Source organism: Equus przewalskii, chromosome 1, assembly GCF_037783145.1.
Source record: "Equus przewalskii isolate Varuska chromosome 1, EquPr2, whole genome shotgun sequence".
In the NCBI taxonomy this organism is placed as follows: domain Eukaryota; kingdom Metazoa; phylum Chordata; class Mammalia; order Perissodactyla; family Equidae; genus Equus; species Equus przewalskii.
The window spans coordinates 69,501,201-69,527,134 of NC_091831.1; the positions used below are offsets into that span (position 1 = coordinate 69,501,201).

At 68.0% G+C, this 25,934-nt stretch overlaps 3 protein-coding genes and 7 non-coding genes across 10 annotated transcripts; all 10 read left to right on the forward strand.

Annotated features, from left to right (window-relative positions):
• The first annotated feature begins 23 nt into the window (after positions 1-23).
• On the forward strand, positions 24-142 carry LOC139078570 (5S ribosomal RNA). Its single transcript, XR_011531583.1, has one exon. It is a non-coding gene; the product is annotated as a 5S ribosomal RNA (ribosomal RNA).
• Positions 143-318: 176 nt separating this feature from the next.
• Positions 319-2,659, forward strand: LOC139082486 (uncharacterized). Its single transcript, XM_070613898.1, has 2 exons — positions 319-837; positions 1,455-2,659. Exon 2 carries the CDS (start codon positions 1,494-1,496, stop codon positions 2,421-2,423), a length of 930 nt encoding a protein of 309 aa, XP_070469999.1. The 5' UTR covers positions 319-837; positions 1,455-1,493; the 3' UTR covers positions 2,424-2,659.
• A 1,416-nt stretch (positions 2,660-4,075) lies between these two features.
• On the forward strand, positions 4,076-4,194 carry LOC139078563 (5S ribosomal RNA). Its single transcript, XR_011531575.1, has one exon. It is a non-coding gene; the product is annotated as a 5S ribosomal RNA (ribosomal RNA).
• A 174-nt stretch (positions 4,195-4,368) lies between these two features.
• Positions 4,369-7,898, forward strand: LOC139082487 (uncharacterized). The gene is made up of 2 exons (XM_070613904.1): positions 4,369-4,887; positions 5,506-7,898. The coding sequence occupies exon 2, from the start codon at positions 5,545-5,547 to the stop codon at positions 6,472-6,474; it is 930 nt and encodes a 309-aa protein (XP_070470005.1). The 5' UTR covers positions 4,369-4,887; positions 5,506-5,544; the 3' UTR covers positions 6,475-7,898.
• Positions 7,899-8,121: 223 nt separating this feature from the next.
• LOC139078581 (5S ribosomal RNA) lies at positions 8,122-8,240 on the forward strand. Its single transcript, XR_011531600.1, has one exon. It is a non-coding gene; the product is annotated as a 5S ribosomal RNA (ribosomal RNA).
• A 132-nt stretch (positions 8,241-8,372) lies between these two features.
• LOC139082489 (uncharacterized) lies at positions 8,373-10,755 on the forward strand. Its single transcript, XM_070613913.1, has 2 exons — positions 8,373-8,932; positions 9,551-10,755. Exon 2 carries the CDS (start codon positions 9,590-9,592, stop codon positions 10,517-10,519), a length of 930 nt encoding a protein of 309 aa, XP_070470014.1. The 5' UTR covers positions 8,373-8,932; positions 9,551-9,589; the 3' UTR covers positions 10,520-10,755.
• A 1,422-nt stretch (positions 10,756-12,177) lies between these two features.
• On the forward strand, positions 12,178-12,296 carry LOC139078614 (5S ribosomal RNA). The gene has a single exon (XR_011531630.1). It is a non-coding gene; the product is annotated as a 5S ribosomal RNA (ribosomal RNA).
• Positions 12,297-16,248: 3,952 nt separating this feature from the next.
• On the forward strand, positions 16,249-16,367 carry LOC139078636 (5S ribosomal RNA). The gene has a single exon (XR_011531668.1). It is a non-coding gene; the product is annotated as a 5S ribosomal RNA (ribosomal RNA).
• A 3,931-nt stretch (positions 16,368-20,298) lies between these two features.
• LOC139078309 (5S ribosomal RNA) lies at positions 20,299-20,417 on the forward strand. Its single transcript, XR_011531242.1, has one exon. It is a non-coding gene; the product is annotated as a 5S ribosomal RNA (ribosomal RNA).
• Positions 20,418-24,355: 3,938 nt separating this feature from the next.
• Positions 24,356-24,474, forward strand: LOC139078362 (5S ribosomal RNA). The gene has a single exon (XR_011531293.1). It is a non-coding gene; the product is annotated as a 5S ribosomal RNA (ribosomal RNA).
• Positions 24,475-25,934: the final 1,460 nt, after the last annotated feature.

A 25,934-nucleotide genomic window follows, 5' to 3' on the forward strand; every position in this document is an offset into this window, starting at 1 on the left:
GGGCGCCGGCGGCAGCCGCCAGCGTCTAGGGCCATACCACCCTGAACGCGCCCGATCTCGTCTGATCTCGGAAGCTAAGCAGGGTCGGGCCTGGTTAGTACTTGGATGGGAGACCGCCTGGGAATACCGGGTGCTGTAGGCTTTTGCCTCCCGCCGCCTCCCTCTCCTTTTGCGCCCCCCCGCCCCGGCCCCAGCGCCGCTCCCTCCACGCTCCTCCCGCCCCTCCTCCCTCCTCACCGGTCGCCCCATCGCCCCGCCACGCCCCCACCGCTGTCCAGCCGCGCGAGTGCCCCGCGGCCGCGGCCACCGCCGCCGCCGCCGCCGCCGCCGCCGCCCAGCCCTTCCACCTCGCGGCCCCACGGGAACCCAGGGCCAACCGGGGCCGGCCCCGCGTGGCCGTGCCCCCGACGCCGCCCTCGTCCGGCGGGCTCCCTCTGTCCTCGGCGGCCTCTTCCCACCCGCCAGGCTCCTGAGAGACCCTAGCGGTCCACTCGGCCGGCGCGGCACCCAAGCAGTTGGTCGAGTCGTGGTGTGCGATGGAACGGATCCCGCTCCGGGCTGCGGAGGCCCGGACAGCTTCAGCAAGCTGCCAGCAGCCCCTCCGTCTTCCAGAGCCCATCTAGGAAAGACCCCGGGTCAGGCCTCTCCAAACAGCACCTACAGAAGGACGGGGCCCACTGGGCTCGAGAGGAGCCTTCCGGGCCTGGCCATCCATCCCAAGCGGGACGGCTTCTGGATTTTCTGATGCCTGCGCCGTGTGTCAGCTTCTCCAAGTCGGTACCTGGCTGTCCTTGATACCGTCGTTCGCGAGAAACCCTCGTTTCCGCACCGGAGTTGGTACGGGTCCTTTTGTGTTGTCTTTCCTTAAAGACGTCCCCTTCCCCAAGTGTCTAAGTTTCAAGCGCCTCCCCCCGCTCCCCGGCTGGGATGCAACTCCGTCTCCGTCTTCGCTTTTGTCTTTTGGGGGGGGGGGTCCTGCCTTCGTTTGAAAGGTCGGTGTCTGGCTCCTCGTGGATCCCTTGCATCCGTTTTGATTCTGAACAGACTGGATGGAAGGATTAGGAATCTTGCTGCGCTGGCCCAGGGTTTTGGTGTCCCCTCACTCAGGTGCCTCACTCTGTCCTGCCCCCCTCCTGGCCTCTGTCTGCCAGAGGGAGTGGACGAGTCCCCCGAGAGGACATTTCCGTCCTCAGCGGCCAGCCCTTCCTGGCTCCTTGGCTTCAGCTTTCATTTCGTGCGGCTCGGGCAGCTTTGAAAGTCTGCTCTTCCCCTGCCTGTGTCCGCGCAGACTATCGCGGAAAGGGGATCCGGGAAAGCGGGAGGGGAGTTTGCTCCAGGGGAGGAGAGCGGGGATGACAGGGAGGAGGAGAGGGGAGACTTGCCTCAGATCGCACGGACTTTTACATTTTCAAGGGGGGAATTCATCAAGGTAAGCCGTCTCTTCCCCACCGCAGACAGAAAGCAATAGTTGCTCGCTGTGGAGAAGCTGGGACATGCGGGCAGAGCAGGAAGAGAGGACCTCAACCTCCATCCTCTCACCGTTCAGCAATCATCCTGGGAGCGAATATCCTCGTGTTTCCCTTTTCCCGTGGGCCCCACTTTCCCTGCCAGAGCAGACCCAGGGCACCTGTGGCCTGCTTCCTGCTTGCCCGGGATGGCGGGGTGGCGGGGCGGGGCGGGCCGCGCGTCGCTCCCTGCAGGGTAGCGCCCTGGGTGGTTCTGGTTCCGACGGCTCCCCCAATCTGACCTCCGATGAGCGTGTTCTGCTGGGAGAACTGGGGCTGTGTCTCCGTAAGTTTCCCGGAGTGCGGGCCCGGAGGCTTGGTCTCAAACGAAGGCTCGGCAGCAAGGGCCGCCGTTCCTGCGAGGGACTCGCCCTCCCTGAGCGGCAGTTGCCTCATCTGGTTGGAAAGGGGGTCCTGTTAGTGCCTCGTCGGTGGCGTTGTTGCGAGCGCGGAAGCGGGAGCACGGAGCACACCGCTCAGCACGGAGCGCGGCACTGGTTGGTGCGCGCTCATCGTCTGCCGTCCTTCCCTGTGAGCATAGTGCTTTCCGCCGACATTCGCCCGGCACCTGCGGGCCGCGTGCCTGCTTGGGGCCGGACCCAGCAGCCGAGGACGCAGGTGCCAAAATCTCTGCCTTTGGGGGAGTTCGCCGCCTCGTGCCTGGGACGGGAGGACCGACGGCAGACCAACACGTCCCGACGAGAGGCGGCGTCCCCGACGACGGGACGCGGTGCCGTGGGAAATGGAGAGCCTGGCACAGCCGAGGTCCTGGTCAGACATGCGTTGATGGCGTCGCTCTCTTTCCCCCAGCCCGCCCCCCGCCCCCCACCCCGGCCCCCCGGCCCTTTCCTCTCCCTCGCGTCCCGAGGTCCCCTTTCCAACGGGATCCAAGAACGCCCACAGGGCCCAAACTCTTGAGATGGGCAGTGCAGACATCGTGCACTGGATCCCGGGTGGACGACGGGAGAGGGCTGCGGCCCAGAACCCTGAAGCCCAGAGGTCTCGGGACGGGGATACCGGTGACGTCGGGAGGCACCAACGGGTGTTCGGACGTGCGTTTCCCTCCCCGTAATCACACCGTGGCGCTCATCCGTCCATCCTCGGCGTGCTAGCCATCTTGGTAAAACTAAGGAGACTTAACGGGTGAGCTAACCTGTGGGAGACCCTGGGTAATGTCCCTACCTGCGCTCGAGCAGACTGTGGACGCTGTGGTCGTCGGGGAGGGGGTTCTGTACGTCTGGTAGATTGCGTTGGTTTCTCGGGCGAAGTTCTCCGTGTCCTGACTTTTCTGGCTGCTCGTTCTGTCAACTCAGGAAGTCCGGGGGCGCCCCGCAGAAAGAGGAAAAGAGCCAGAACGAAGAGGCGAAGAGAGAAGGAAAGAAACACACAAACAGACACAGACACGCACGCGCACACAAAAACGCGCACACACAGAGCGAGAGCGAGAGCGAGAGCGAGAGCGAGAGCGAGAGCGAGCCCGAGCCCGGCTGCCTGTCCGTGGCTCCTGGGCGTCCGGGTCGCGGGACAGGGATCCCAGGAGCGCTGCACTCCTGAGACCCTGTCTGCACGTCCCAGGGCCCCAGGGGTGATCGCCAGCCCCAGGGCCCCCGCCTCCTTGCCCGGGCCCAGCTCAAGCACCACCGCCCTCCTGTGGGGAAGCTGCCTCTTGGGCAGGGCCTCTCTGTGTCAGCGTGAGCGTCTGTGTGTCTGTCCCGGGGGGTGTCTGTCTGGGTCCGTGTCTCGGATCCTCTCAATCTCTCTGTCTCTGCCTCTGTCTCTGTCTCTGTCTCTGTGTCTCTCAGGTCGGTCAGTCAGGAGCTGTCCAGGGTGGCCGCGGGGCCTGGGGTTGAGGGCGCGGTCCGGGTCCCGTGGGCGGGGCGCGGGGCGGGGCGGGGAAGGGTGGCCCGCCCTGGTCTCCCCGCGCCCCGCCGCCCGCCCCGGAGGGGTTTCCGGTGATGCCCTCTGGTCGCGCCGGTGGCTCCAGCTGGATTTGGGCAAGTTGGGGCCGGGCCGGAGCGGCGGCCGCCGGGGGTTGTTGGGCCCGGGTTCGTTGGGAGGCGCCTCGGGCCGGAGGGGCCTCGCGGGCCCGGGGCCCCGACGCGCCGACGCGCCGACGCGCCGACGCGCCGACGCGCCCGACGCCCCGGGCCACCTGTCCCCGAGCAGAGCAGCCGGATGTCCTGCGACCCGTCGCCGGGATGCGGGCGGACAGGAGGCCTGGAGCGTCCGGGGCCGGCTTGGGAGAGCGCCTAGACTTGCGCCCCGCCCGCCCACAGTCCCCGGGGTGCCCGAGGCCTCCCGCGCCCTGGGCGGGCGGCAGGGCAGGGCAGGGCAGGGCAGGGCAGGGCAGGGCAGGGTTTGGCTGGCCGCGGCGGCGGCGGCGGCGGGAGGCAGTGGCAGGCAGGCGGCAGGCGGCGGAGCGCGGGGCGCAGGGGACGCGGGCGGCCGGTGCGCGTCACAGGGGCTCGGGCGCGCGCGTCACAGACGCCAGGCGACGGCGCGTCACAGGGGCCAGGCGACAGCGCGCGCGCGCGCGAGGCTTCTTAGGGGCGCCGGCGGCAGCCGCCAGCGTCTACGGCCATACCACCCTGAACGCGCCCGATCTCGTCTGATCTCGGAAGCTAAGCAGGGTCGGGCCTGGTTAGTACTTGGATGGGAGACCGCCTGGGAATACCGGGTGCTGTAGGCTTTTGCCTCCCGCCGCCTCCCTCTCCTTTTGCGCCCCCCCCCCGGCCCCAGCGCCGCTCCCTCCACGCTCCTCCCGCCCCTCCTCCCTCCTCACCGGTCGCCCCATCGCCCCGCCACGCCCCCACCGCTGTCCAGCCGCGCGAGTGCCCCGCGGCCGCGGCCACCGCCGCCGCCGCCGCCGCCGCCGCCGCCCAGCCCTTCCACCTCGCGGCCCCACGGGAACCCAGGGCCAACCGGGGCCGGCCCCGCGTGGCCGTGCCCCCGACGCCGCCCTCGTCCGGCGGGCTCCCTCTGTCCTCGGCGGCCTCTTCCCACCCGCCAGGCTCCTGAGAGACCCTAGCGGTCCACTCGGCCGGCGCGGCACCCAAGCAGTTGGTCGAGTCGTGGTGTGCGATGGAACGGATCCCGCTCCGGGCTGCGGAGGCCCGGACAGCTTCAGCAAGCTGCCAGCAGCCCCTCCGTCTTCCAGAGCCCATCTAGGAAAGACCCCGGGTCAGGCCTCTCCAAACAGCACCTACAGAAGGACGGGGCCCACTGGGCTCGAGAGGAGCCTTCCGGGCCTGGCCATCCATCCCAAGCGGGACGGCTTCTGGATTTTCTGATGCCTGCGCCGTGTGTCAGCTTCTCCAAGTCGGTACCTGGCTGTCCTTGATACCGTCGTTCGCGAGAAACCCTCGTTTCCGCACCGGAGTTGGTACGGGTCCTTTTGTGTTGTCTTTCCTTAAAGACGTCCCCTTCCCCAAGTGTCTAAGTTTCAAGCGCCTCCCCCCGCTCCCCGGCTGGGATGCAACTCCGTCTCCGTCTTCGCTTTTGTCTTTTGGGGGGGGGGGGTCCTGCCTTCGTTTGAAAGGTCGGTGTCTGGCTCCTCGTGGATCCCTTGCATCCGTTTTGATTCTGAACAGACTGGATGGAAGGATTAGGAATCTTGCTGCGCTGGCCCAGGGTTTTGGTGTCCCCTCACTCAGGTGCCTCACTCTGTCCTGCCCCCCTCCTGGCCTCTGTCTGCCAGAGGGAGTGGACGAGTCCCCCGAGAGGACATTTCCGTCCTCAGCGGCCAGCCCTTCCTGGCTCCTTGGCTTCAGCTTTCATTTCGTGCGGCTCGGGCAGCTTTGAAAGTCTGCTCTTCCCCTGCCTGTGTCCGCGCAGACTATCGCGGAAAGGGGATCCGGGAAAGCGGGAGGGGAGTTTGCTCCAGGGGAGGAGAGCGGGGATGACAGGGAGGAGGAGAGGGGAGACTTGCCTCAGATCGCACGGACTTTTACATTTTCAAGGGGGGAATTCATCAAGGTAAGCCGTCTCTTCCCCACCGCAGACAGAAAGCAATAGTTGCTCGCTGTGGAGAAGCTGGGACATGCGGGCAGAGCAGGAAGAGAGGACCTCAACCTCCATCCTCTCACCGTTCAGCAATCATCCTGGGAGCGAATATCCTCGTGTTTCCCTTTTCCCGTGGGCCCCACTTTCCCTGCCAGAGCAGACCCAGGGCACCTGTGGCCTGCTTCCTGCTTGCCCGGGATGGCGGGGTGGCGGGGCGGGGCGGGCCGCGCGTCGCTCCCTGCAGGGTAGCGCCCTGGGTGGTTCTGGTTCCGACGGCTCCCCCAATCTGACCTCCGATGAGCGTGTTCTGCTGGGAGAACTGGGGCTGTGTCTCCGTAAGTTTCCCGGAGTGCGGGCCCGGAGGCTTGGTCTCAAACGAAGGCTCGGCAGCAAGGGCCGCCGTTCCTGCGAGGGACTCGCCCTCCCTGAGCGGCAGTTGCCTCATCTGGTTGGAAAGGGGGTCCTGTTAGTGCCTCGTCGGTGGCGTTGTTGCGAGCGCGGAAGCGGGAGCACGGAGCACACCGCTCAGCACGGAGCGCGGCACTGGTTGGTGCGCGCTCATCGTCTGCCGTCCTTCCCTGTGAGCATAGTGCTTTCCGCCGACATTCGCCCGGCACCTGCGGGCCGCGTGCCTGCTTGGGGCCGGACCCAGCAGCCGAGGACGCAGGTGCCAAAATCTCTGCCTTTGGGGGAGTTCGCCGCCTCGTGCCTGGGACGGGAGGACCGACGGCAGACCAACACGTCCCGACGAGAGGCGGCGTCCCCGACGACGGGACGCGGTGCCGTGGGAAATGGAGAGCCTGGCACAGCCGAGGTCCTGGTCAGACATGCGTTGATGGCGTCGCTCTCTTTCCCCCAGCCCGCCCCCCGCCCCCCACCCCGGCCCCCCGGCCCTTTCCTCTCCCTCGCGTCCCGAGGTCCCCTTTCCAACGGGATCCAAGAACGCCCACAGGGCCCAAACTCTTGAGATGGGCAGTGCAGACATCGTGCACTGGATCCCGGGTGGACGACGGGAGAGGGCTGCGGCCCAGAACCCTGAAGCCCAGAGGTCTCGGGACGGGGATACCGGTGACGTCGGGAGGCACCAACGGGTGTTCGGACGTGCGTTTCCCTCCCCGTAATCACACCGTGGCGCTCATCCGTCCATCCTCGGCGTGCTAGCCATCTTGGTAAAACTAAGGAGACTTAACGGGTGAGCTAACCTGTGGGAGACCCTGGGTAATGTCCCTACCTGCGCTCGAGCAGACTGTGGACGCTGTGGTCGTCGGGGAGGGGGTTCTGTACGTCTGGTAGATTGCGTTGGTTTCTCGGGCGAAGTTCTCCGTGTCCTGACTTTTCTGGCTGCTCGTTCTGTCAACTCAGGAAGTCCGGGGGCGCCCCGCAGAAAGAGGAAAAGAGCCAGAACGAAGAGGCGAAGAGAGAAGGAAAGAAACACACAAACAGACACAGACACGCACGCGCACACAAAAACGCGCACACACAGAGCGAGAGCGAGAGCGAGAGCGAGAGCGAGAGCGAGAGCGAGCCCGAGCCCGGCTGCCTGTCCGTGGCTCCTGGGCGTCCGGGTCGCGGGACAGGGATCCCAGGAGCGCTGCACTCCTGAGACCCTGTCTGCACGTCCCAGGGCCCCAGGGGTGATCGCCAGCCCCAGGGCCCCCGCCTCCTTGCCCGGGCCCAGCTCAAGCACCACCGCCCTCCTGTGGGGAAGCTGCCTCTTGGGCAGGGCCTCTCTGTGTCAGCGTGAGCGTCTGTGTGTCTGTCCCGGGGGGTGTCTGTCTGGGTCCGTGTCTCGGATCCTCTCAATCTCTCTGTCTCTGCCTCTGTCTCTGTCTCTGTCTCTGTGTCTCTCAGGTCGGTCAGTCAGGAGCTGTCCAGGGTGGCCGCGGGGCCTGGGGTTGAGGGCGCGGTCCGGGTCCCGTGGGCGGGGCGCGGGGCGGGGCGGGGAAGGGTGGCCCGCCCTGGTCTCCCCGCGCCCCGCCGCCCGCCCCGGAGGGGTTTCCGGTGATGCCCTCTGGTCGCGCCGGTGGCTCCAGCTGGATTTGGGCAAGTTGGGGCCGGGCCGGAGCGGCGGCCGCCGGGGGTTGTTGGGCCCGGGTTCGTTGGGAGGCGCCTCGGGCCGGAGGGGCCTCGCGGGCCCGGGGCCCCGACGCGCCGACGCGCCGACGCGCCGACGCGCCCGACGCCCCGGGCCACCTGTCCCCGAGCAGAGCAGCCGGATGTCCTGCGACCCGTCGCCGGGATGCGGGCGGACAGGAGGCCTGGAGCGTCCGGGGCCGGCTTGGGAGAGCGCCTAGACTTGCGCCCCGCCCGCCCACAGTCCCCGGGGTGCCCGAGGCCTCCCGCGCCCTGGGCGGGCGGCAGGGCAGGGCAGGGCAGGGCAGGGCAGGGCAGGGCAGGGTTTGGCTGGCCGCGGCGGCGGCGGCGGCGGGGGGAGGCAGTGGCAGGCAGGCGGCAGGCGGCGGAGCGCGGGGCGCAGGGGACGCGGGCGGCCGGTGCGCGTCACAGGGGCTCGGGCGCGCGCGTCACAGACGCCAGGCGACGGCGCGTCACAGGGGCCAGGCGACAGCGCGCGCGCGCGCGAGGCTTCTTAGGGGCGCCGGCGGCAGCCGCCAGCGTCTACGGCCATACCACCCTGAACGCGCCCGATCTCGTCTGATCTCGGAAGCTAAGCAGGGTCGGGCCTGGTTAGTACTTGGATGGGAGACCGCCTGGGAATACCGGGTGCTGTAGGCTTTTGCCTCCCGCCGCCTCCCTCTCCTTTTGCGCCCCCCCCCCCCGGCCCCAGCGCCGCTCCCTCCACGCTCCTCCCGCCCCTCCTCCCTCCTCACCGGTCGCCCCATCGCCCCGCCACGCCCCCACCGCTGTCCAGCCGCGCGAGTGCCCCGCGGCCGCGGCCACCGCCGCCGCCGCCGCCGCCGCCGCCCAGCCCTTCCACCTCGCGGCCCCACGGGAACCCAGGGCCAACCGGGGCCGGCCCCGCGTGGCCGTGCCCCCGACGCCGCCCTCGTCCGGCGGGCTCCCTCTGTCCTCGGCGGCCTCTTCCCACCCGCCAGGCTCCTGAGAGACCCTAGCGGTCCACTCGGCCGGCGCGGCACCCAAGCAGTTGGTCGAGTCGTGGTGTGCGATGGAACGGATCCCGCTCCGGGCTGCGGAGGCCCGGACAGCTTCAGCAAGCTGCCAGCAGCCCCTCCGTCTTCCAGAGCCCATCTAGGAAAGACCCCGGGTCAGGCCTCTCCAAACAGCACCTACAGAAGGACGGGGCCCACTGGGCTCGAGAGGAGCCTTCCGGGCCTGGCCATCCATCCCAAGCGGGACGGCTTCTGGATTTTCTGATGCCTGCGCCGTGTGTCAGCTTCTCCAAGTCGGTACCTGGCTGTCCTTGATACCGTCGTTCGCGAGAAACCCTCGTTTCCGCACCGGAGTTGGTACGGGTCCTTTTGTGTTGTCTTTCCTTAAAGACGTCCCCTTCCCCAAGTGTCTAAGTTTCAAGCGCCTCCCCCCGCTCCCCGGCTGGGATGCAACTCCGTCTCCGTCTTCGCTTTTGTCTTTTGGGGGGGGGGGGTCCTGCCTTCGTTTGAAAGGTCGGTGTCTGGCTCCTCGTGGATCCCTTGCATCCGTTTTGATTCTGAACAGACTGGATGGAAGGATTAGGAATCTTGCTGCGCTGGCCCAGGGTTTTGGTGTCCCCTCACTCAGGTGCCTCACTCTGTCCTGCCCCCCTCCTGGCCTCTGTCTGCCAGAGGGAGTGGACGAGTCCCCCGAGAGGACATTTCCGTCCTCAGCGGCCAGCCCTTCCTGGCTCCTTGGCTTCAGCTTTCATTTCGTGCGGCTCGGGCAGCTTTGAAAGTCTGCTCTTCCCCTGCCTGTGTCCGCGCAGACTATCGCGGAAAGGGGATCCGGGAAAGCGGGAGGGGAGTTTGCTCCAGGGGAGGAGAGCGGGGATGACAGGGAGGAGGAGAGGGGAGACTTGCCTCAGATCGCACGGACTTTTACATTTTCAAGGGGGGAATTCATCAAGGTAAGCCGTCTCTTCCCCACCGCAGACAGAAAGCAATAGTTGCTCGCTGTGGAGAAGCTGGGACATGCGGGCAGAGCAGGAAGAGAGGACCTCAACCTCCATCCTCTCACCGTTCAGCAATCATCCTGGGAGCGAATATCCTCGTGTTTCCCTTTTCCCGTGGGCCCCACTTTCCCTGCCAGAGCAGACCCAGGGCACCTGTGGCCTGCTTCCTGCTTGCCCGGGATGGCGGGGTGGCGGGGCGGGGCGGGCCGCGCGTCGCTCCCTGCAGGGTAGCGCCCTGGGTGGTTCTGGTTCCGACGGCTCCCCCAATCTGACCTCCGATGAGCGTGTTCTGCTGGGAGAACTGGGGCTGTGTCTCCGTAAGTTTCCCGGAGTGCGGGCCCGGAGGCTTGGTCTCAAACGAAGGCTCGGCAGCAAGGGCCGCCGTTCCTGCGAGGGACTCGCCCTCCCTGAGCGGCAGTTGCCTCATCTGGTTGGAAAGGGGGTCCTGTTAGTGCCTCGTCGGTGGCGTTGTTGCGAGCGCGGAAGCGGGAGCACGGAGCACACCGCTCAGCACGGAGCGCGGCACTGGTTGGTGCGCGCTCATCGTCTGCCGTCCTTCCCTGTGAGCATAGTGCTTTCCGCCGACATTCGCCCGGCACCTGCGGGCCGCGTGCCTGCTTGGGGCCGGACCCAGCAGCCGAGGACGCAGGTGCCAAAATCTCTGCCTTTGGGGGAGTTCGCCGCCTCGTGCCTGGGACGGGAGGACCGACGGCAGACCAACACGTCCCGACGAGAGGCGGCGTCCCCGACGACGGGACGCGGTGCCGTGGGAAATGGAGAGCCTGGCACAGCCGAGGTCCTGGTCAGACATGCGTTGATGGCGTCGCTCTCTTTCCCCCAGCCCGCCCCCCGCCCCCCACCCCGGCCCCCCGGCCCTTTCCTCTCCCTCGCGTCCCGAGGTCCCCTTTCCAACGGGATCCAAGAACGCCCACAGGGCCCAAACTCTTGAGATGGGCAGTGCAGACATCGTGCACTGGATCCCGGGTGGACGACGGGAGAGGGCTGCGGCCCAGAACCCTGAAGCCCAGAGGTCTCGGGACGGGGATACCGGTGACGTCGGGAGGCACCAACGGGTGTTCGGACGTGCGTTTCCCTCCCCGTAATCACACCGTGGCGCTCATCCGTCCATCCTCGGCGTGCTAGCCATCTTGGTAAAACTAAGGAGACTTAACGGGTGAGCTAACCTGTGGGAGACCCTGGGTAATGTCCCTACCTGCGCTCGAGCAGACTGTGGACGCTGTGGTCGTCGGGGAGGGGGTTCTGTACGTCTGGTAGATTGCGTTGGTTTCTCGGGCGAAGTTCTCCGTGTCCTGACTTTTCTGGCTGCTCGTTCTGTCAACTCAGGAAGTCCGGGGGCGCCCCGCAGAAAGAGGAAAAGAGCCAGAACGAAGAGGCGAAGAGAGAAGGAAAGAAACACACAAACAGACACAGACACGCACGCGCACACAAAAACGCGCACACACAGAGCGAGAGCGAGAGCGAGAGCGAGAGCGAGAGCGAGAGCGAGCCCGAGCCCGGCTGCCTGTCCGTGGCTCCTGGGCGTCCGGGTCGCGGGACAGGGATCCCAGGAGCGCTGCACTCCTGAGACCCTGTCTGCACGTCCCAGGGCCCCAGGGGTGATCGCCAGCCCCAGGGCCCCCGCCTCCTTGCCCGGGCCCAGCTCAAGCACCACCGCCCTCCTGTGGGGAAGCTGCCTCTTGGGCAGGGCCTCTCTGTGTCAGCGTGAGCGTCTGTGTGTCTGTCCCGGGGGGTGTCTGTCTGGGTCCGTGTCTCGGATCCTCTCAATCTCTCTGTCTCTGCCTCTGTCTCTGTCTCTGTCTCTGTGTCTCTCAGGTCGGTCAGTCAGGAGCTGTCCAGGGTGGCCGCGGGGCCTGGGGTTGAGGGCGCGGTCCGGGTCCCGTGGGCGGGGCGCGGGGCGGGGCGGGGAAGGGTGGCCCGCCCTGGTCTCCCCGCGCCCCGCCGCCCGCCCCGGAGGGGTTTCCGGTGATGCCCTCTGGTCGCGCCGGTGGCTCCAGCTGGATTTGGGCAAGTTGGGGCCGGGCCGGAGCGGCGGCCGCCGGGGGTTGTTGGGCCCGGGTTCGTTGGGAGGCGCCTCGGGCCGGAGGGGCCTCGCGGGCCCGGGGCCCCGACGCGCCGACGCGCCGACGCGCCGACGCGCCGACGCGCCCGACGCCCCGGGCCACCTGTCCCCGAGCAGAGCAGCCGGATGTCCTGCGACCCGTCGCCGGGATGCGGGCGGACAGGAGGCCTGGAGCGTCCGGGGCCGGCTTGGGAGAGCGCCTAGACTTGCGCCCCGCCCGCCCACAGTCCCCGGGGTGCCCGAGGCCTCCCGCGCCCTGGGCGGGCGGCAGGGCAGGGCAGGGCAGGGCAGGGCAGGGCAGGGCAGGGTTTGGCTGGCCGCGGCGGCGGCGGCGGCGGCGGCGGGAGGCAGTGGCAGGCAGGCGGCAGGCGGCGGAGCGCGGGGCGCAGGGGACGCGGGCGGCCGGTGCGCGTCACAGGGGCTCGGGCGCGCGCGTCACAGAGGCCAGGCGACGGCGCGTCACAGGGGCCAGGCGACAGCGCGCGCGCGCGCGAGGCTTCTTAGGGGCGCCGGCGGCAGCCGCCAGCGTCTACGGCCATACCACCCTGAACGCGCCCGATCTCGTCTGATCTCGGAAGCTAAGCAGGGTCGGGCCTGGTTAGTACTTGGATGGGAGACCGCCTGGGAATACCGGGTGCTGTAGGCTTTTGCCTCCCGCCGCCTCCCTCTCCTTTTGCGCCCCCCCCCCCCCGGCCCCAGCGCCGCTCCCTCCACGCTCCTCCCGCCCTCCTCCCTCCTCACCGGTCGCCCCATCGCCCCGCCACGCCCCCACCGCTGTCCAGCCGCGCGAGTGCCCCGCGGCCGCGGCCACCGCCGCCGCCGCCGCCGCCGCCGCCCAGCCCTTCCACCTCGCGGCCCCACGGGAACCCAGGGCCAACCGGGGCCGGCCCCGCGTGGCCGTGCCCCCGACGCCGCCCTCGTCCGGCGGGCTCCCTCTGTCCTCGGCGGCCTCTTCCCACCCGCCAGGCTCCTGAGAGACCCTAGCGGTCCACTCGGCCGGCGCGGCACCCAAGCAGTTGGTCGAGTCGTGGTGTGCGATGGAACGGATCCCGCTCCGGGCTGCGGAGGCCCGGACAGCTTCAGCAAGCTGCCAGCAGCCCCTCCGTCTTCCAGAGCCCATCTAGGAAAGACCCCGGGTCAGGCCTCTCCAAACAGCACCTACAGAAGGACGGGGCCCACTGGGCTCGAGAGGAGCCTTCCGGGCCTGGCCATCCATCCCAAGCGGGACGGCTTCTGGATTTTCTGATGCCTGCGCCGTGTGTCAGCTTCTCCAAGTCGGTACCTGGCTGTCCTTGATACCGTCGTTCGCGAGAAACCCTCGTTTCCGCACCGGAGTTGGTACGGGTCCTTTTGTGTTGTCTTTCCTTAAAGACGTCCCCTTCCCCAAGTGTCTAAGTTTCAAGCGCCTCCCCCCGCTCCCCGGCTGGGATGCAACTCCGTCTCCGTCTTCGCTTTTGTCTTTTGGGGGGGGGGGGTCCTGCCTTCGTTTGAAAGGTCGGTGTCTGGCTCCTCGTGGATCCCTTGCATCCGTTTTGATTCTGAACAGACTGGATGGAAGGATTAGGAATCTTGCTGCGCTGGCCCAGGGTTTTGGTGTCCCCTCACTCAGGTGCCTCACTCTGTCCTGCCCCCCTCCTGGCCTCTGTCTGCCAGAGGGAGTGGACGAGTCCCCCGAGAGGACATTTCCGTCCTCAGCGGCCAGCCCTTCCTGGCTCCTTGGCTTCAGCTTTCATTTCGTGCGGCTCGGGCAGCTTTGAAAGTCTGCTCTTCCCCTGCCTGTGTCCGCGCAGACTATCGCGGAAAGGGGATCCGGGAAAGCGGGAGGGGAGTTTGCTCCAGGGGAGGAGAGCGGGGATGACAGGGAGGAGGAGAGGGGAGACTTGCCTCAGATCGCACGGACTTTTACATTTTCAAGGGGGGAATTCATCAAGGTAAGCCGTCTCTTCCCCACCGCAGACAGAAAGCAATAGTTGCTCGCTGTGGAGAAGCTGGGACATGCGGGCAGAGCAGGAAGAGAGGACCTCAACCTCCATCCTCTCACCGTTCAGCAATCATCCTGGGAGCGAATATCCTCGTGTTTCCCTTTTCCCGTGGGCCCCACTTTCCCTGCCAGAGCAGACCCAGGGCACCTGTGGCCTGCTTCCTGCTTGCCCGGGATGGCGGGGTGGCGGGGCGGGGCGGGCCGCGCGTCGCTCCCTGCAGGGTAGCGCCCTGGGTGGTTCCGGTTCCGACGGCTCCCCCAATCTGACCTCCGATGAGCGTGTTCTGCTGGGAGAACTGGGGCTGTGTCTCCGTAAGTTTCCCGGAGTGCGGGCCCGGAGGCTTGGTCTCAAACGAAGGCTCGGCAGCAAGGGCCGCCGTTCCTGCGAGGGACTCGCCCTCCCTGAGCGGCAGTTGCCTCATCTGGTTGGAAAGGGGGTCCTGTTAGTGCCTCGTCGGTGGCGTTGTTGCGAGCGCGGAAGCGGGAGCACGGAGCACACCGCTCAGCACGGAGCGCGGCACTGGTTGGTGCGCGCTCATCGTCTGCCGTCCTTCCCTGTGAGCATAGTGCTTTCCGCCGACATTCGCCCGGCACCTGCGGGCCGCGTGCCTGCTTGGGGCCGGACCCAGCAGCCGAGGACGCAGGTGCCAAAATCTCTGCCTTTGGGGGAGTTCGCCGCCTCGTGCCTGGGACGGGAGGACCGACGGCAGACCAACACGTCCCGACGAGAGGCGGCGTCCCCGACGACGGGACGCGGTGCCGTGGGAAATGGAGAGCCTGGCACAGCCGAGGTCCTGGTCAGACATGCGTTGATGGCGTCGCTCTCTTTCCCCCAGCCCGCCCCCCGCCCCCCACCCCGGCCCCCCGGCCCTTTCCTCTCCCTCGCGTCCCGAGGTCCCCTTTCCAACGGGATCCAAGAACGCCCACAGGGCCCAAACTCTTGAGATGGGCAGTGCAGACATCGTGCACTGGATCCCGGGTGGACGACGGGAGAGGGCTGCGGCCCAGAACCCTGAAGCCCAGAGGTCTCGGGACGGGGATACCGGTGACGTCGGGAGGCACCAACGGGTGTTCGGACGTGCGTTTCCCTCCCCGTAATCACACCGTGGCGCTCATCCGTCCATCCTCGGCGTGCTAGCCATCTTGGTAAAACTAAGGAGACTTAACGGGTGAGCTAACCTGTGGGAGACCCTGGGTAATGTCCCTACCTGCGCTCGAGCAGACTGTGGACGCTGTGGTCGTCGGGGAGGGGGTTCTGTACGTCTGGTAGATTGCGTTGGTTTCTCGGGCGAAGTTCTCCGTGTCCTGACTTTTCTGGCTGGTCGTTCTGTCAACTCAGGAAGTCCGGGGGCGCCCCGCAGAAAGAGGAAAAGAGCCAGAACGAAGAGGCGAAGAGAGAAGGAAAGAAACACACAAACAGACACAGACACGCACGCGCACACAAAAACGCGCACACACAGAGCGAGAGCGAGAGCGAGAGCGAGAGCGAGAGCGAGAGCGAGAGCGAGCCCGAGCCCGGCTGCCTGTCCGTGGCTCCTGGGCGTCCGGGTCGCGGGACAGGGATCCCAGGAGCGCTGCACTCCTGAGACCCTGTCTGCACGTCCCAGGGCCCCAGGGGTGATCGCCAGCCCCAGGGCCCCCGCCTCCTTGCCCGGGCCCAGCTCAAGCACCACCGCCCTCCTGTGGGGAAGCTGCCTCTTGGGCAGGGCCTCTCTGTGTCAGCGTGAGCGTCTGTGTGTCTGTCCCGGGGGGTGTCTGTCTGGGTCCGTGTCTCGGATCCTCTCAATCTCTCTGTCTCTGCCTCTGTCTCTGTCTCTGTCTCTGTGTCTCTCAGGTCGGTCAGTCAGGAGCTGTCCAGGGTGGCCGCGGGGCCTGGGGTTGAGGGCGCGGTCCGGGTCCCGTGGGCGGGGCGCGGGGCGGGGCGGGGAAGGGTGGCCCGCCCTGGTCTCCCCGCGCCCCGCCGCCCGCCCCGGAGGGGTTTCCGGTGATGCCCTCTGGTCGCGCCGGTGGCTCCAGCTGGATTTGGGCAAGTTGGGGCCGGGCCGGAGCGGCGGCCGCCGGGGGTTGTTGGGCCCGGGTTCGTTGGGAGGCGCCTCGGGCCGGAGGGGCCTCGCGGGCCCGGGGCCCCGACGCGCCGACGCGCCGACGCGCCGACGCGCCGACGCGCCCGACGCCCCGGGCCACCTGTCCCCGAGCAGAGCAGCCGGATGTCCTGCGACCCGTCGCCGGGATGCGGGCGGACAGGAGGCCTGGAGCGTCCGGGGCCGGCTTGGGAGAGCGCCTAGACTTGCGCCCCGCCCGCCCACAGTCCCCGGGGTGCCCGAGGCCTCCCGCGCCCTGGGCGGGCGGCAGGGCAGGGCAGGGCAGGGCAGGGCAGGGCAGGGCAGGGTTTGGCTGGCCGCGGCGGCGGCGGCGGCGGCGGCGGCGGCGGCGGGAGGCAGTGGCAGGCAGGCGGCAGGCGGCGGAGCGCGGGGCGCAGGGGACGCGGGCGGCCGGTGCGCGTCACAGGGGCTCGGGCGCGCGCGTCACAGAGGCCAGGCGACGGCGCGTCACAGGGGCCAGGCGACAGCGCGCGCGCGCGCGAGGCTTCTTAGGGGCGCCGGCGGCAGCCGCCAGCGTCTACGGCCATACCACCCTGAACGCGCCCGATCTCGTCTGATCTCGGAAGCTAAGCAGGGTCGGGCCTGGTTAGTACTTGGATGGGAGACCGCCTGGGAATACCGGGTGCTGTAGGCTTTTGCCTCCCGCCGCCTCCCTCTCCTTTTGCGCCCCCCCCCCCCCGGCCCCAGCGCCGCTCCCTCCACGCTCCTCCCGCCCTCCCCCTCCTCACCGGTCGCCCCATCGCCCCGCCACGCCCCCACCGCTGTCCAGCCGCGCGAGTGCCCCGCGGCCGCGGCCACCGCCGCCGCCGCCGCCGCCGCCGCCCAGCCCTTCCACCTCGCGGCCCCACGGGAACCCAGGGCCAACCGGGGCCGGCCCCGCGTGGCCGTGCCCCCGACGCCGCCCTCGTCCGGCGGGCTCCCTCTGTCCTCGGCGGCCTCTTCCCACCCGCCAGGCTCCTGAGAGACCCTAGCGGTCCACTCGGCCGGCGCGGCACCCAAGCAGTTGGTCGAGTCGTGGTGTGCGATGGAACGGATCCCGCTCCGGGCTGCGGAGGCCCGGACAGCTTCAGCAAGCTGCCAGCAGCCCCTCCGTCTTCCAGAGCCCATCTAGGAAAGACCCCGGGTCAGGCCTCTCCAAACAGCACCTACAGAAGGACGGGGCCCACTGGGCTCGAGAGGAGCCTTCCGGGCCTGGCCATCCATCCCAAGCGGGACGGCTTCTGGATTTTCTGATGCCTGCGCCGTGTGTCAGCTTCTCCAAGTCGGTACCTGGCTGTCCTTGATACCGTCGTTCGCGAGAAACCCTCGTTTCCGCACCGGAGTTGGTACGGGTCCTTTTGTGTTGTCTTTCCTTAAAGACGTCCCCTTCCCCAAGTGTCTAAGTTTCAAGCGCCTCCCCCCGCTCCCCGGCTGGGATGCAACTCCGTCTCCGTCTTCGCTTTTGTCTTTTGGGGGGGGGGGGTCCTGCCTTCGTTTGAAAGGTCGGTGTCTGGCTCCTCGTGGATCCCTTGCATCCGTTTTGATTCTGAACAGACTGGATGGAAGGATTAGGAATCTTGCTGCGCTGGCCCAGGGTTTTGGTGTCCCCTCACTCAGGTGCCTCACTCTGTCCTGCCCCCCTCCTGGCCTCTGTCTGCCAGAGGGAGTGGACGAGTCCCCCGAGAGGACATTTCCGTCCTCAGCGGCCAGCCCTTCCTGGCTCCTTGGCTTCAGCTTTCATTTCGTGCGGCTCGGGCAGCTTTGAAAGTCTGCTCTTCCCCTGCCTGTGTCCGCGCAGACTATCGCGGAAAGGGGATCCGGGAAAGCGGGAGGGGAGTTTGCTCCAGGGGAGGAGAGCGGGGATGACAGGGAGGAGGAGAGGGGAGACTTGCCTCAGATCGCACGGACTTTTACATTTTCAAGGGGGGAATTCATCAAGGTAAGCCGTCTCTTCCCCACCGCAGACAGAAAGCAATAGTTGCTCGCTGTGGAGAAGCTGGGACATGCGGGCAGAGCAGGAAGAGAGGACCTCAACCTCCATCCTCTCACCGTTCAGCAATCATCCTGGGAGCGAATATCCTCGTGTTTCCCTTTTCCCGTGGGCCCCACTTTCCCTGCCAGAGCAGACCCAGGGCACCTGTGGCCTGCTTCCTGCTTGCCCGGGATGGCGGGGTGGCGGGGCGGGGCGGGCCGCGCGTCGCTCCCTGCAGGGTAGCGCCCTGGGTGGTTCCGGTTCCGACGGCTCCCCCAATCTGACCTCCGATGAGCGTGTTCTGCTGGGAGAACTGGGGCTGTGTCTCCGTAAGTTTCCCGGAGTGCGGGCCCGGAGGCTTGGTCTCAAACGAAGGCTCGGCAGCAAGGGCCGCCGTTCCTGCGAGGGACTCGCCCTCCCTGAGCGGCAGTTGCCTCATCTGGTTGGAAAGGGGGTCCTGTTAGTGCCTCGTCGGTGGCGTTGTTGCGAGCGCGGAAGCGGGAGCACGGAGCACACCGCTCAGCACGGAGCGCGGCACTGGTTGGTGCGCGCTCATCGTCTGCCGTCCTTCCCTGTGAGCATAGTGCTTTCCGCCGACATTCGCCCGGCACCTGCGGGCCGCGTGCCTGCTTGGGGCCGGACCCAGCAGCCGAGGACGCAGGTGCCAAAATCTCTGCCTTTGGGGGAGTTCGCCGCCTCGTGCCTGGGACGGGAGGACCGACGGCAGACCAACACGTCCCGACGAGAGGCGGCGTCCCCGACGACGGGACGCGGTGCCGTGGGAAATGGAGAGCCTGGCACAGCCGAGGTCCTGGTCAGACATGCGTTGATGGCGTCGCTCTCTTTCCCCCAGCCCGCCCCCCGCCCCCCACCCCGGCCCCCCGGCCCTTTCCTCTCCCTCGCGTCCCGAGGTCCCCTTTCCAACGGGATCCAAGAACGCCCACAGGGCCCAAACTCTTGAGATGGGCAGTGCAGACATCGTGCACTGGATCCCGGGTGGACGACGGGAGAGGGCTGCGGCCCAGAACCCTGAAGCCCAGAGGTCTCGGGACGGGGATACCGGTGACGTCGGGAGGCACCAACGGGTGTTCGGACGTGCGTTTCCCTCCCCGTAATCACACCGTGGCGCTCATCCGTCCATCCTCGGCGTGCTAGCCATCTTGGTAAAACTAAGGAGACTTAACGGGTGAGCTAACCTGTGGGAGACCCTGGGTAATGTCCCTACCTGCGCTCGAGCAGACTGTGGACGCTGTGGTCGTCGGGGAGGGGGTTCTGTACGTCTGGTAGATTGCGTTGGTTTCTCGGGCGAAGTTCTCCGTGTCCTGACTTTTCTGGCTGCTCGTTCTGTCAACTCAGGAAGTCCGGGGGCGCCCCGCAGAAAGAGGAAAAGAGCCAGAACGAAGAGGCGAAGAGAGAAGGAAAGAAACACACAAACAGACACAGACACGCACGCGCACACAAAAACGCGCACACACAGAGCGAGAGCGAGAGCGAGAGCGAGAGCGAGAGCGAGAGCGAGCCCGAGCCCGGCTGCCTGTCCGTGGCTCCTGGGCGTCCGGGTCGCGGGACAGGGATCCCAGGAGCGCTGCACTCCTGAGACCCTGTCTGCACGTCCCAGGGCCCCAGGGGTGATCGCCAGCCCCAGGGCCCCCGCCTCCTTGCCCGGGCCCAGCTCAAGCACCACCGCCCTCCTGTGGGGAAGCTGCCTCTTGGGCAGGGCCTCTCTGTGTCAGCGTGAGCGTCTGTGTGTCTGTCCCGGGGGGTGTCTGTCTGGGTCCGTGTCTCGGATCCTCTCAATCTCTCTGTCTCTGCCTCTGTCTCTGTCTCTGTCTCTGTGTCTCTCAGGTCGGTCAGTCAGGAGCTGTCCAGGGTGGCCGCGGGGCCTGGGGTTGAGGGCGCGGTCCGGGTCCCGTGGGCGGGGCGCGGGGCGGGGCGGGGAAGGGTGGCCCGCCCTGGTCTCCCCGCGCCCCGCCGCCCGCCCCGGAGGGGTTTCCGGTGATGCCCTCTGGTCGCGCCGGTGGCTCCAGCTGGATTTGGGCAAGTTGGGGCCGGGCCGGAGCGGCGGCCGCCGGGGGTTGTTGGGCCCGGGTTCGTTGGGAGGCGCCTCGGGCCGGAGGGGCCTCGCGGGCCCGGGGCCCCGACGCGCCGACGCGCCGACGCGCCGACGCGCCCGACGCCCCGGGCCACCTGTCCCCGAGCAGAGCAGCCGGATGTCCTGCGACCCGTCGCCGGGATGCGGGCGGACAGGAGGCCTGGAGCGTCCGGGGCCGGCTTGGGAGAGCGCCTAGACTTGCGCCCCGCCCGCCCACAGTCCCCGGGGTGCCCGAGGCCTCCCGCGCCCTGGGCGGGCGGCAGGGCAGGGCAGGGCAGGGCAGGGCAGGGCAGGGCAGGGTTTGGCTGGCCGCGGCGGCGGCGGCGGCGGCGGCGGCGGGAGGCAGTGGCAGGCAGGCGGCAGGCGGCGGAGCGCGGGGCGCAGGGGACGCGGGCGGCCGGTGCGCGTCACAGGGGCTCGGGCGCGCGCGTCACAGAGGCCAGGCGACGGCGCGTCACAGGGGCCAGGCGACAGCGCGCGCGCGCGCGAGGCTTCTTAGGGGCGCCGGCGGCAGCCGCCAGCGTCTACGGCCATACCACCCTGAACGCGCCCGATCTCGTCTGATCTCGGAAGCTAAGCAGGGTCGGGCCTGGTTAGTACTTGGATGGGAGACCGCCTGGGAATACCGGGTGCTGTAGGCTTTTGCCTCCCGCCGCCTCCCTCTCCTTTTGCGCCCCCCCCCCCCCGGCCCCAGCGCCGCTCCCTCCACGCTCCTCCCGCCCCTCCTCCCTCCTCACCGGTCGCCCCATCGCCCCGCCACGCCCCCACCGCTGTCCAGCCGCGCGAGTGCCCCGCGGCCGCGGCCACCGCCGCCGCCGCCGCCGCCGCCGCCCAGCCCTTCCACCTCGCGGCCCCACGGGAACCCAGGGCCAACCGGGGCCGGCCCCGCGTGGCCGTGCCCCCGACGCCGCCCTCGTCCGGCGGGCTCCCTCTGTCCTCGGCGGCCTCTTCCCACCCGCCAGGCTCCTGAGAGACCCTAGCGGTCCACTCGGCCGGCGCGGCACCCAAGCAGTTGGTCGAGTCGTGGTGTGCGATGGAACGGATCCCGCTCCGGGCTGCGGAGGCCCGGACAGCTTCAGCAAGCTGCCAGCAGCCCCTCCGTCTTCCAGAGCCCATCTAGGAAAGACCCCGGGTCAGGCCTCTCCAAACAGCACCTACAGAAGGACGGGGCCCACTGGGCTCGAGAGGAGCCTTCCGGGCCTGGCCATCCATCCCAAGCGGGACGGCTTCTGGATTTTCTGATGCCTGCGCCGTGTGTCAGCTTCTCCAAGTCGGTACCTGGCTGTCCTTGATACCGTCGTTCGCGAGAAACCCTCGTTTCCGCACCGGAGTTGGTACGGGTCCTTTTGTGTTGTCTTTCCTTAAAGACGTCCCCTTCCCCAAGTGTCTAAGTTTCAAGCGCCTCCCCCCGCTCCCCGGCTGGGATGCAACTCCGTCTCCGTCTTCGCTTTTGTCTTTTGGGGGGGGGGGGGTCCTGCCTTCGTTTGAAAGGTCGGTGTCTGGCTCCTCGTGGATCCCTTGCATCCGTTTTGATTCTGAACAGACTGGATGGAAGGATTAGGAATCTTGCTGCGCTGGCCCAGGGTTTTGGTGTCCCCTCACTCAGGTGCCTCACTCTGTCCTGCCCCCCTCCTGGCCTCTGTCTGCCAGAGGGAGTGGACGAGTCCCCCGAGAGGACATTTCCGTCCTCAGCGGCCAGCCCTTCCTGGCTCCTTGGCTTCAGCTTTCATTTCGTGCGGCTCGGGCAGCTTTGAAAGTCTGCTCTTCCCCTGCCTGTGTCCGCGCAGACTATCGCGGAAAGGGGATCCGGGAAAGCGGGAGGGGAGTTTGCTCCAGGGGAGGAGAGCGGGGATGACAGGGAGGAGGAGAGGGGAGACTTGCCTCAGATCGCACGGACTTTTACATTTTCAAGGGGGGAATTCATCAAGGTAAGCCGTCTCTTCCCCACCGCAGACAGAAAGCAATAGTTGCTCGCTGTGGAGAAGCTGGGACATGCGGGCAGAGCAGGAAGAGAGGACCTCAACCTCCATCCTCTCACCGTTCAGCAATCATCCTGGGAGCGAATATCCTCGTGTTTCCCTTTTCCCGTGGGCCCCACTTTCCCTGCCAGAGCAGACCCAGGGCACCTGTGGCCTGCTTCCTGCTTGCCCGGGATGGCGGGGTGGCGGGGCGGGGCGGGCCGCGCGTCGCTCCCTGCAGGGTAGCGCCCTGGGTGGTTCCGGTTCCGACGGCTCCCCCAATCTGACCTCCGATGAGCGTGTTCTGCTGGGAGAACTGGGGCTGTGTCTCCGTAAGTTTCCCGGAGTGCGGGCCCGGAGGCTTGGTCTCAAACGAAGGCTCGGCAGCAAGGGCCGCCGTTCCTGCGAGGGACTCGCCCTCCCTGAGCGGCAGTTGCCTCATCTGGTTGGAAAGGGGGTCCTGTTAGTGCCTCGTCGGTGGCGTTGTTGCGAGCGCGGAAGCGGGAGCACGGAGCACACCGCTCAGCACGGAGCGCGGCACTGGTTGGTGCGCGCTCATCGTCTGCCGTCCTTCCCTGTGAGCATAGTGCTTTCCGCCGACATTCGCCCGGCACCTGCGGGCCGCGTGCCTGCTTGGGGCCGGACCCAGCAGCCGAGGACGCAGGTGCCAAAATCTCTGCCTTTGGGGGAGTTCGCCGCCTCGTGCCTGGGACGGGAGGACCGACGGCAGACCAACACGTCCCGACGAGAGGCGGCGTCCCCGACGACGGGACGCGGTGCCGTGGGAAATGGAGAGCCTGGCACAGCCGAGGTCCTGGTCAGACATGCGTTGATGGCGTCGCTCTCTTTCCCCCAGCCCGCCCCCCGCCCCCCACCCCGGCCCCCCGGCCCTTTCCTCTCCCTCGCGTCCCGAGGTCCCCTTTCCAACGGGATCCAAGAACGCCCACAGGGCCCAAACTCTTGAGATGGGCAGTGCAGACATCGTGCACTGGATCCCGGGTGGACGACGGGAGAGGGCTGCGGCCCAGAACCCTGAAGCCCAGAGGTCTCGGGACGGGGATACCGGTGACGTCGGGAGGCACCAACGGGTGTTCGGACGTGCGTTTCCCTCCCCGTAATCACACCGTGGCGCTCATCCGTCCATCCTCGGCGTGCTAGCCATCTTGGTAAAACTAAGGAGACTTAACGGGTGAGCTAACCTGTGGGAGACCCTGGGTAATGTCCCTACCTGCGCTCGAGCAGACTGTGGACGCTGTGGTCGTCGGGGAGGGGGTTCTGTACGTCTGGTAGATTGCGTTGGTTTCTCGGGCGAAGTTCTCCGTGTCCTGACTTTTCTGGCTGCTCGTTCTGTCAACTCAGGAAGTCCGGGGGCGCCCCGCAGAAAGAGGAAAAGAGCCAGAACGAAGAGGCGAAGAGAGAAGGAAAGAAACACACAAACACACAGACACGCACGCGCACACAAAAACGCGCACACACAGAGCGAGAGCGAGAGCGAGAGCGAGAGCGAGAGCGAGAGCGAGAGCGAGCCCGAGCCCGGCTGCCTGTCCGTGGCTCCTGGGCGTCCGGGTCGCGGGACAGGGATCCCAGGAGCGCTGCACTCCTGAGACCCTGTCTGCACGTCCCAGGGCCCCAGGGGTGATCGCCAGCCCCAGGGCCCCCGCCTCCTTGCCCGGGCCCAGCTCAAGCACCACCGCCCTCCTGTGGGGAAGCTGCCTCTTGGGCAGGGCCTCTCTGTGTCAGCGTGAGCGTCTGTGTGTCTGTCCCGGGGGGTGTCTGTCTGGGTCCGTGTCTCGGATCCTCTCAATCTCTCTGTCTCTGCCTCTGTCTCTGTCTCTGTCTCTGTGTCTCTCAGGTCGGTCAGTCAGGAGCTGTCCAGGGTGGCCGCGGGGCCTGGGGTTGAGGGCGCGGTCCGGGTCCCGTGGGCGGGGCGCGGGGCGGGGCGGGGAAGGGTGGCCCGCCCTGGTCTCCCCGCGCCCCGCCGCCCGCCCCGGAGGGGTTTCCGGTGATGCCCTCTGGTCGCGCCGGTGGCTCCAGCTGGATTTGGGCAAGTTGGGGCCGGGCCGGAGCGGCGGCCGCCGGGGGTTGTTGGGCCCGGGTTCGTTGGGAGGCGCCTCGGGCCGGAGGGGCCTCGCGGGCCCGGGGCCCCGACGCGCCGACGCGCCGACGCGCCGACGCGCCCGACGCCCCGGGCCACCTGTCCCCGAGCAGAGCAGCCGGATGTCCTGCGACCCGTCGCCGGGATGCGGGCGGACAGGAGGCCTGGAGCGTCCGGGGCCGGCTTGGGAGAGCGCCTAGACTTGCGCCCCGCCCGCCCACAGTCCCCGGGGTGCCCGAGGCCTCCCGCGCCCTGGGCGGGCGGCAGGGCAGGGCAGGGCAGGGCAGGGCAGGGCAGGGCAGGGTTTGGCTGGCCGCGCCGGCGGCGGCGGCGGCGGCGGCGGGAGGCAGTGGCAGGCAGGCGGCAGGCGGCGGAGCGCGGGGCGCAGGGGACGCGGGCGGCCGGTGCGCGTCACAGGGGCTCGGGCGCGCGCGTCACAGAGGCCAGGCGACGGCGCGTCACAGGGGCCAGGCGACAGCGCGCGCGCGCGCGAGGCTTCTTAGGGGCGCCGGCGGCAGCCGCCAGCGTCTACGGCCATACCACCCTGAACGCGCCCGATCTCGTCTGATCTCGGAAGCTAAGCAGGGTCGGGCCTGGTTAGTACTTGGATGGGAGACCGCCTGGGAATACCGGGTGCTGTAGGCTTTTGCCTCCCGCCGCCTCCCTCTCCTTTTGCGCCCCCCCCCCCCCGGCCCCAGCGCCGCTCCCTCCACGCTCCTCCCGCCCCTCCTCCCTCCTCACCGGTCGCCCCATCGCCCCGCCACGCCCCCACCGCTGTCCAGCCGCGCGAGTGCCCCGCGGCCGCGGCCACCGCCGCCGCCGCCGCCGCCGCCGCCCAGCCCTTCCACCTCGCGGCCCCACGGGAACCCAGGGCCAACCGGGGCCGGCCCCGCGTGGCCGTGCCCCCGACGCCGCCCTCGTCCGGCGGGCTCCCTCTGTCCTCGGCGGCCTCTTCCCACCCGCCAGGCTCCTGAGAGACCCTAGCGGTCCACTCGGCCGGCGCGGCACCCAAGCAGTTGGTCGAGTCGTGGTGTGCGATGGAACGGATCCCGCTCCGGGCTGCGGAGGCCCGGACAGCTTCAGCAAGCTGCCAGCAGCCCCTCCGTCTTCCAGAGCCCATCTAGGAAAGACCCCGGGTCAGGCCTCTCCAAACAGCACCTACAGAAGGACGGGGCCCACTGGGCTCGAGAGGAGCCTTCCGGGCCTGGCCATCCATCCCAAGCGGGACGGCTTCTGGATTTTCTGATGCCTGCGCCGTGTGTCAGCTTCTCCAAGTCGGTACCTGGCTGTCCTTGATACCGTCGTTCGCGAGAAACCCTCGTTTCCGCACCGGAGTTGGTACGGGTCCTTTTGTGTTGTCTTTCCTTAAAGACGTCCCCTTCCCCAAGTGTCTAAGTTTCAAGCGCCTCCCCCCGCTCCCCGGCTGGGATGCAACTCCGTCTCCGTCTTCGCTTTTGTCTTTTGGGGGGGGGGGTCCTGCCTTCGTTTGAAAGGTCGGTGTCTGGCTCCTCGTGGATCCCTTGCATCCGTTTTGATCCTGAACAGACTGGATGGAAGGATTAGGAATCTTGCTGCGCTGGCCCAGGGTTTTGGTGTCCCCTCACTCAGGTGCCTCACTCTGTCCTGCCCCCCTCCTGGCCTCTGTCTGCCAGAGGGAGTGGACGAGTCCCCGAGAGGACATTTCCGTCCTCAGCGGCCAGCCCTTCCTGGCTCCTTGGCTTCAGCTTTCATTTCGTGCGGCTCGGGCAGCTTTGAAAGTCTGCTCTTCCCCTGCCTGTGTCCGCGCAGACTATCGCGGAAAGGGGATCCGGGAAAGCGGGAGGGGAGTTTGCTCCAGGGGAGGAGAGCGGGGATGACAGGGAGGAGGAGAGGGGAGACTTGCCTCAGATCGCACGGACTTTTACATTTTCAAGGGGGGAATTCATCAAGGTAAGCCGTCTCTTCCCCACCGCAGACAGAAAGCAATAGTTGCTCGCTGTGGAGAAGCTGGGACATGCGGGCAGAGCAGGAAGAGAGGACCTCAACCTCCATCCTCTCACCGTTCAGCAATCATCCTGGGAGCGAATATCCTCGTGTTTCCCTTTTCCCGTGGGCCCCACTTTCCC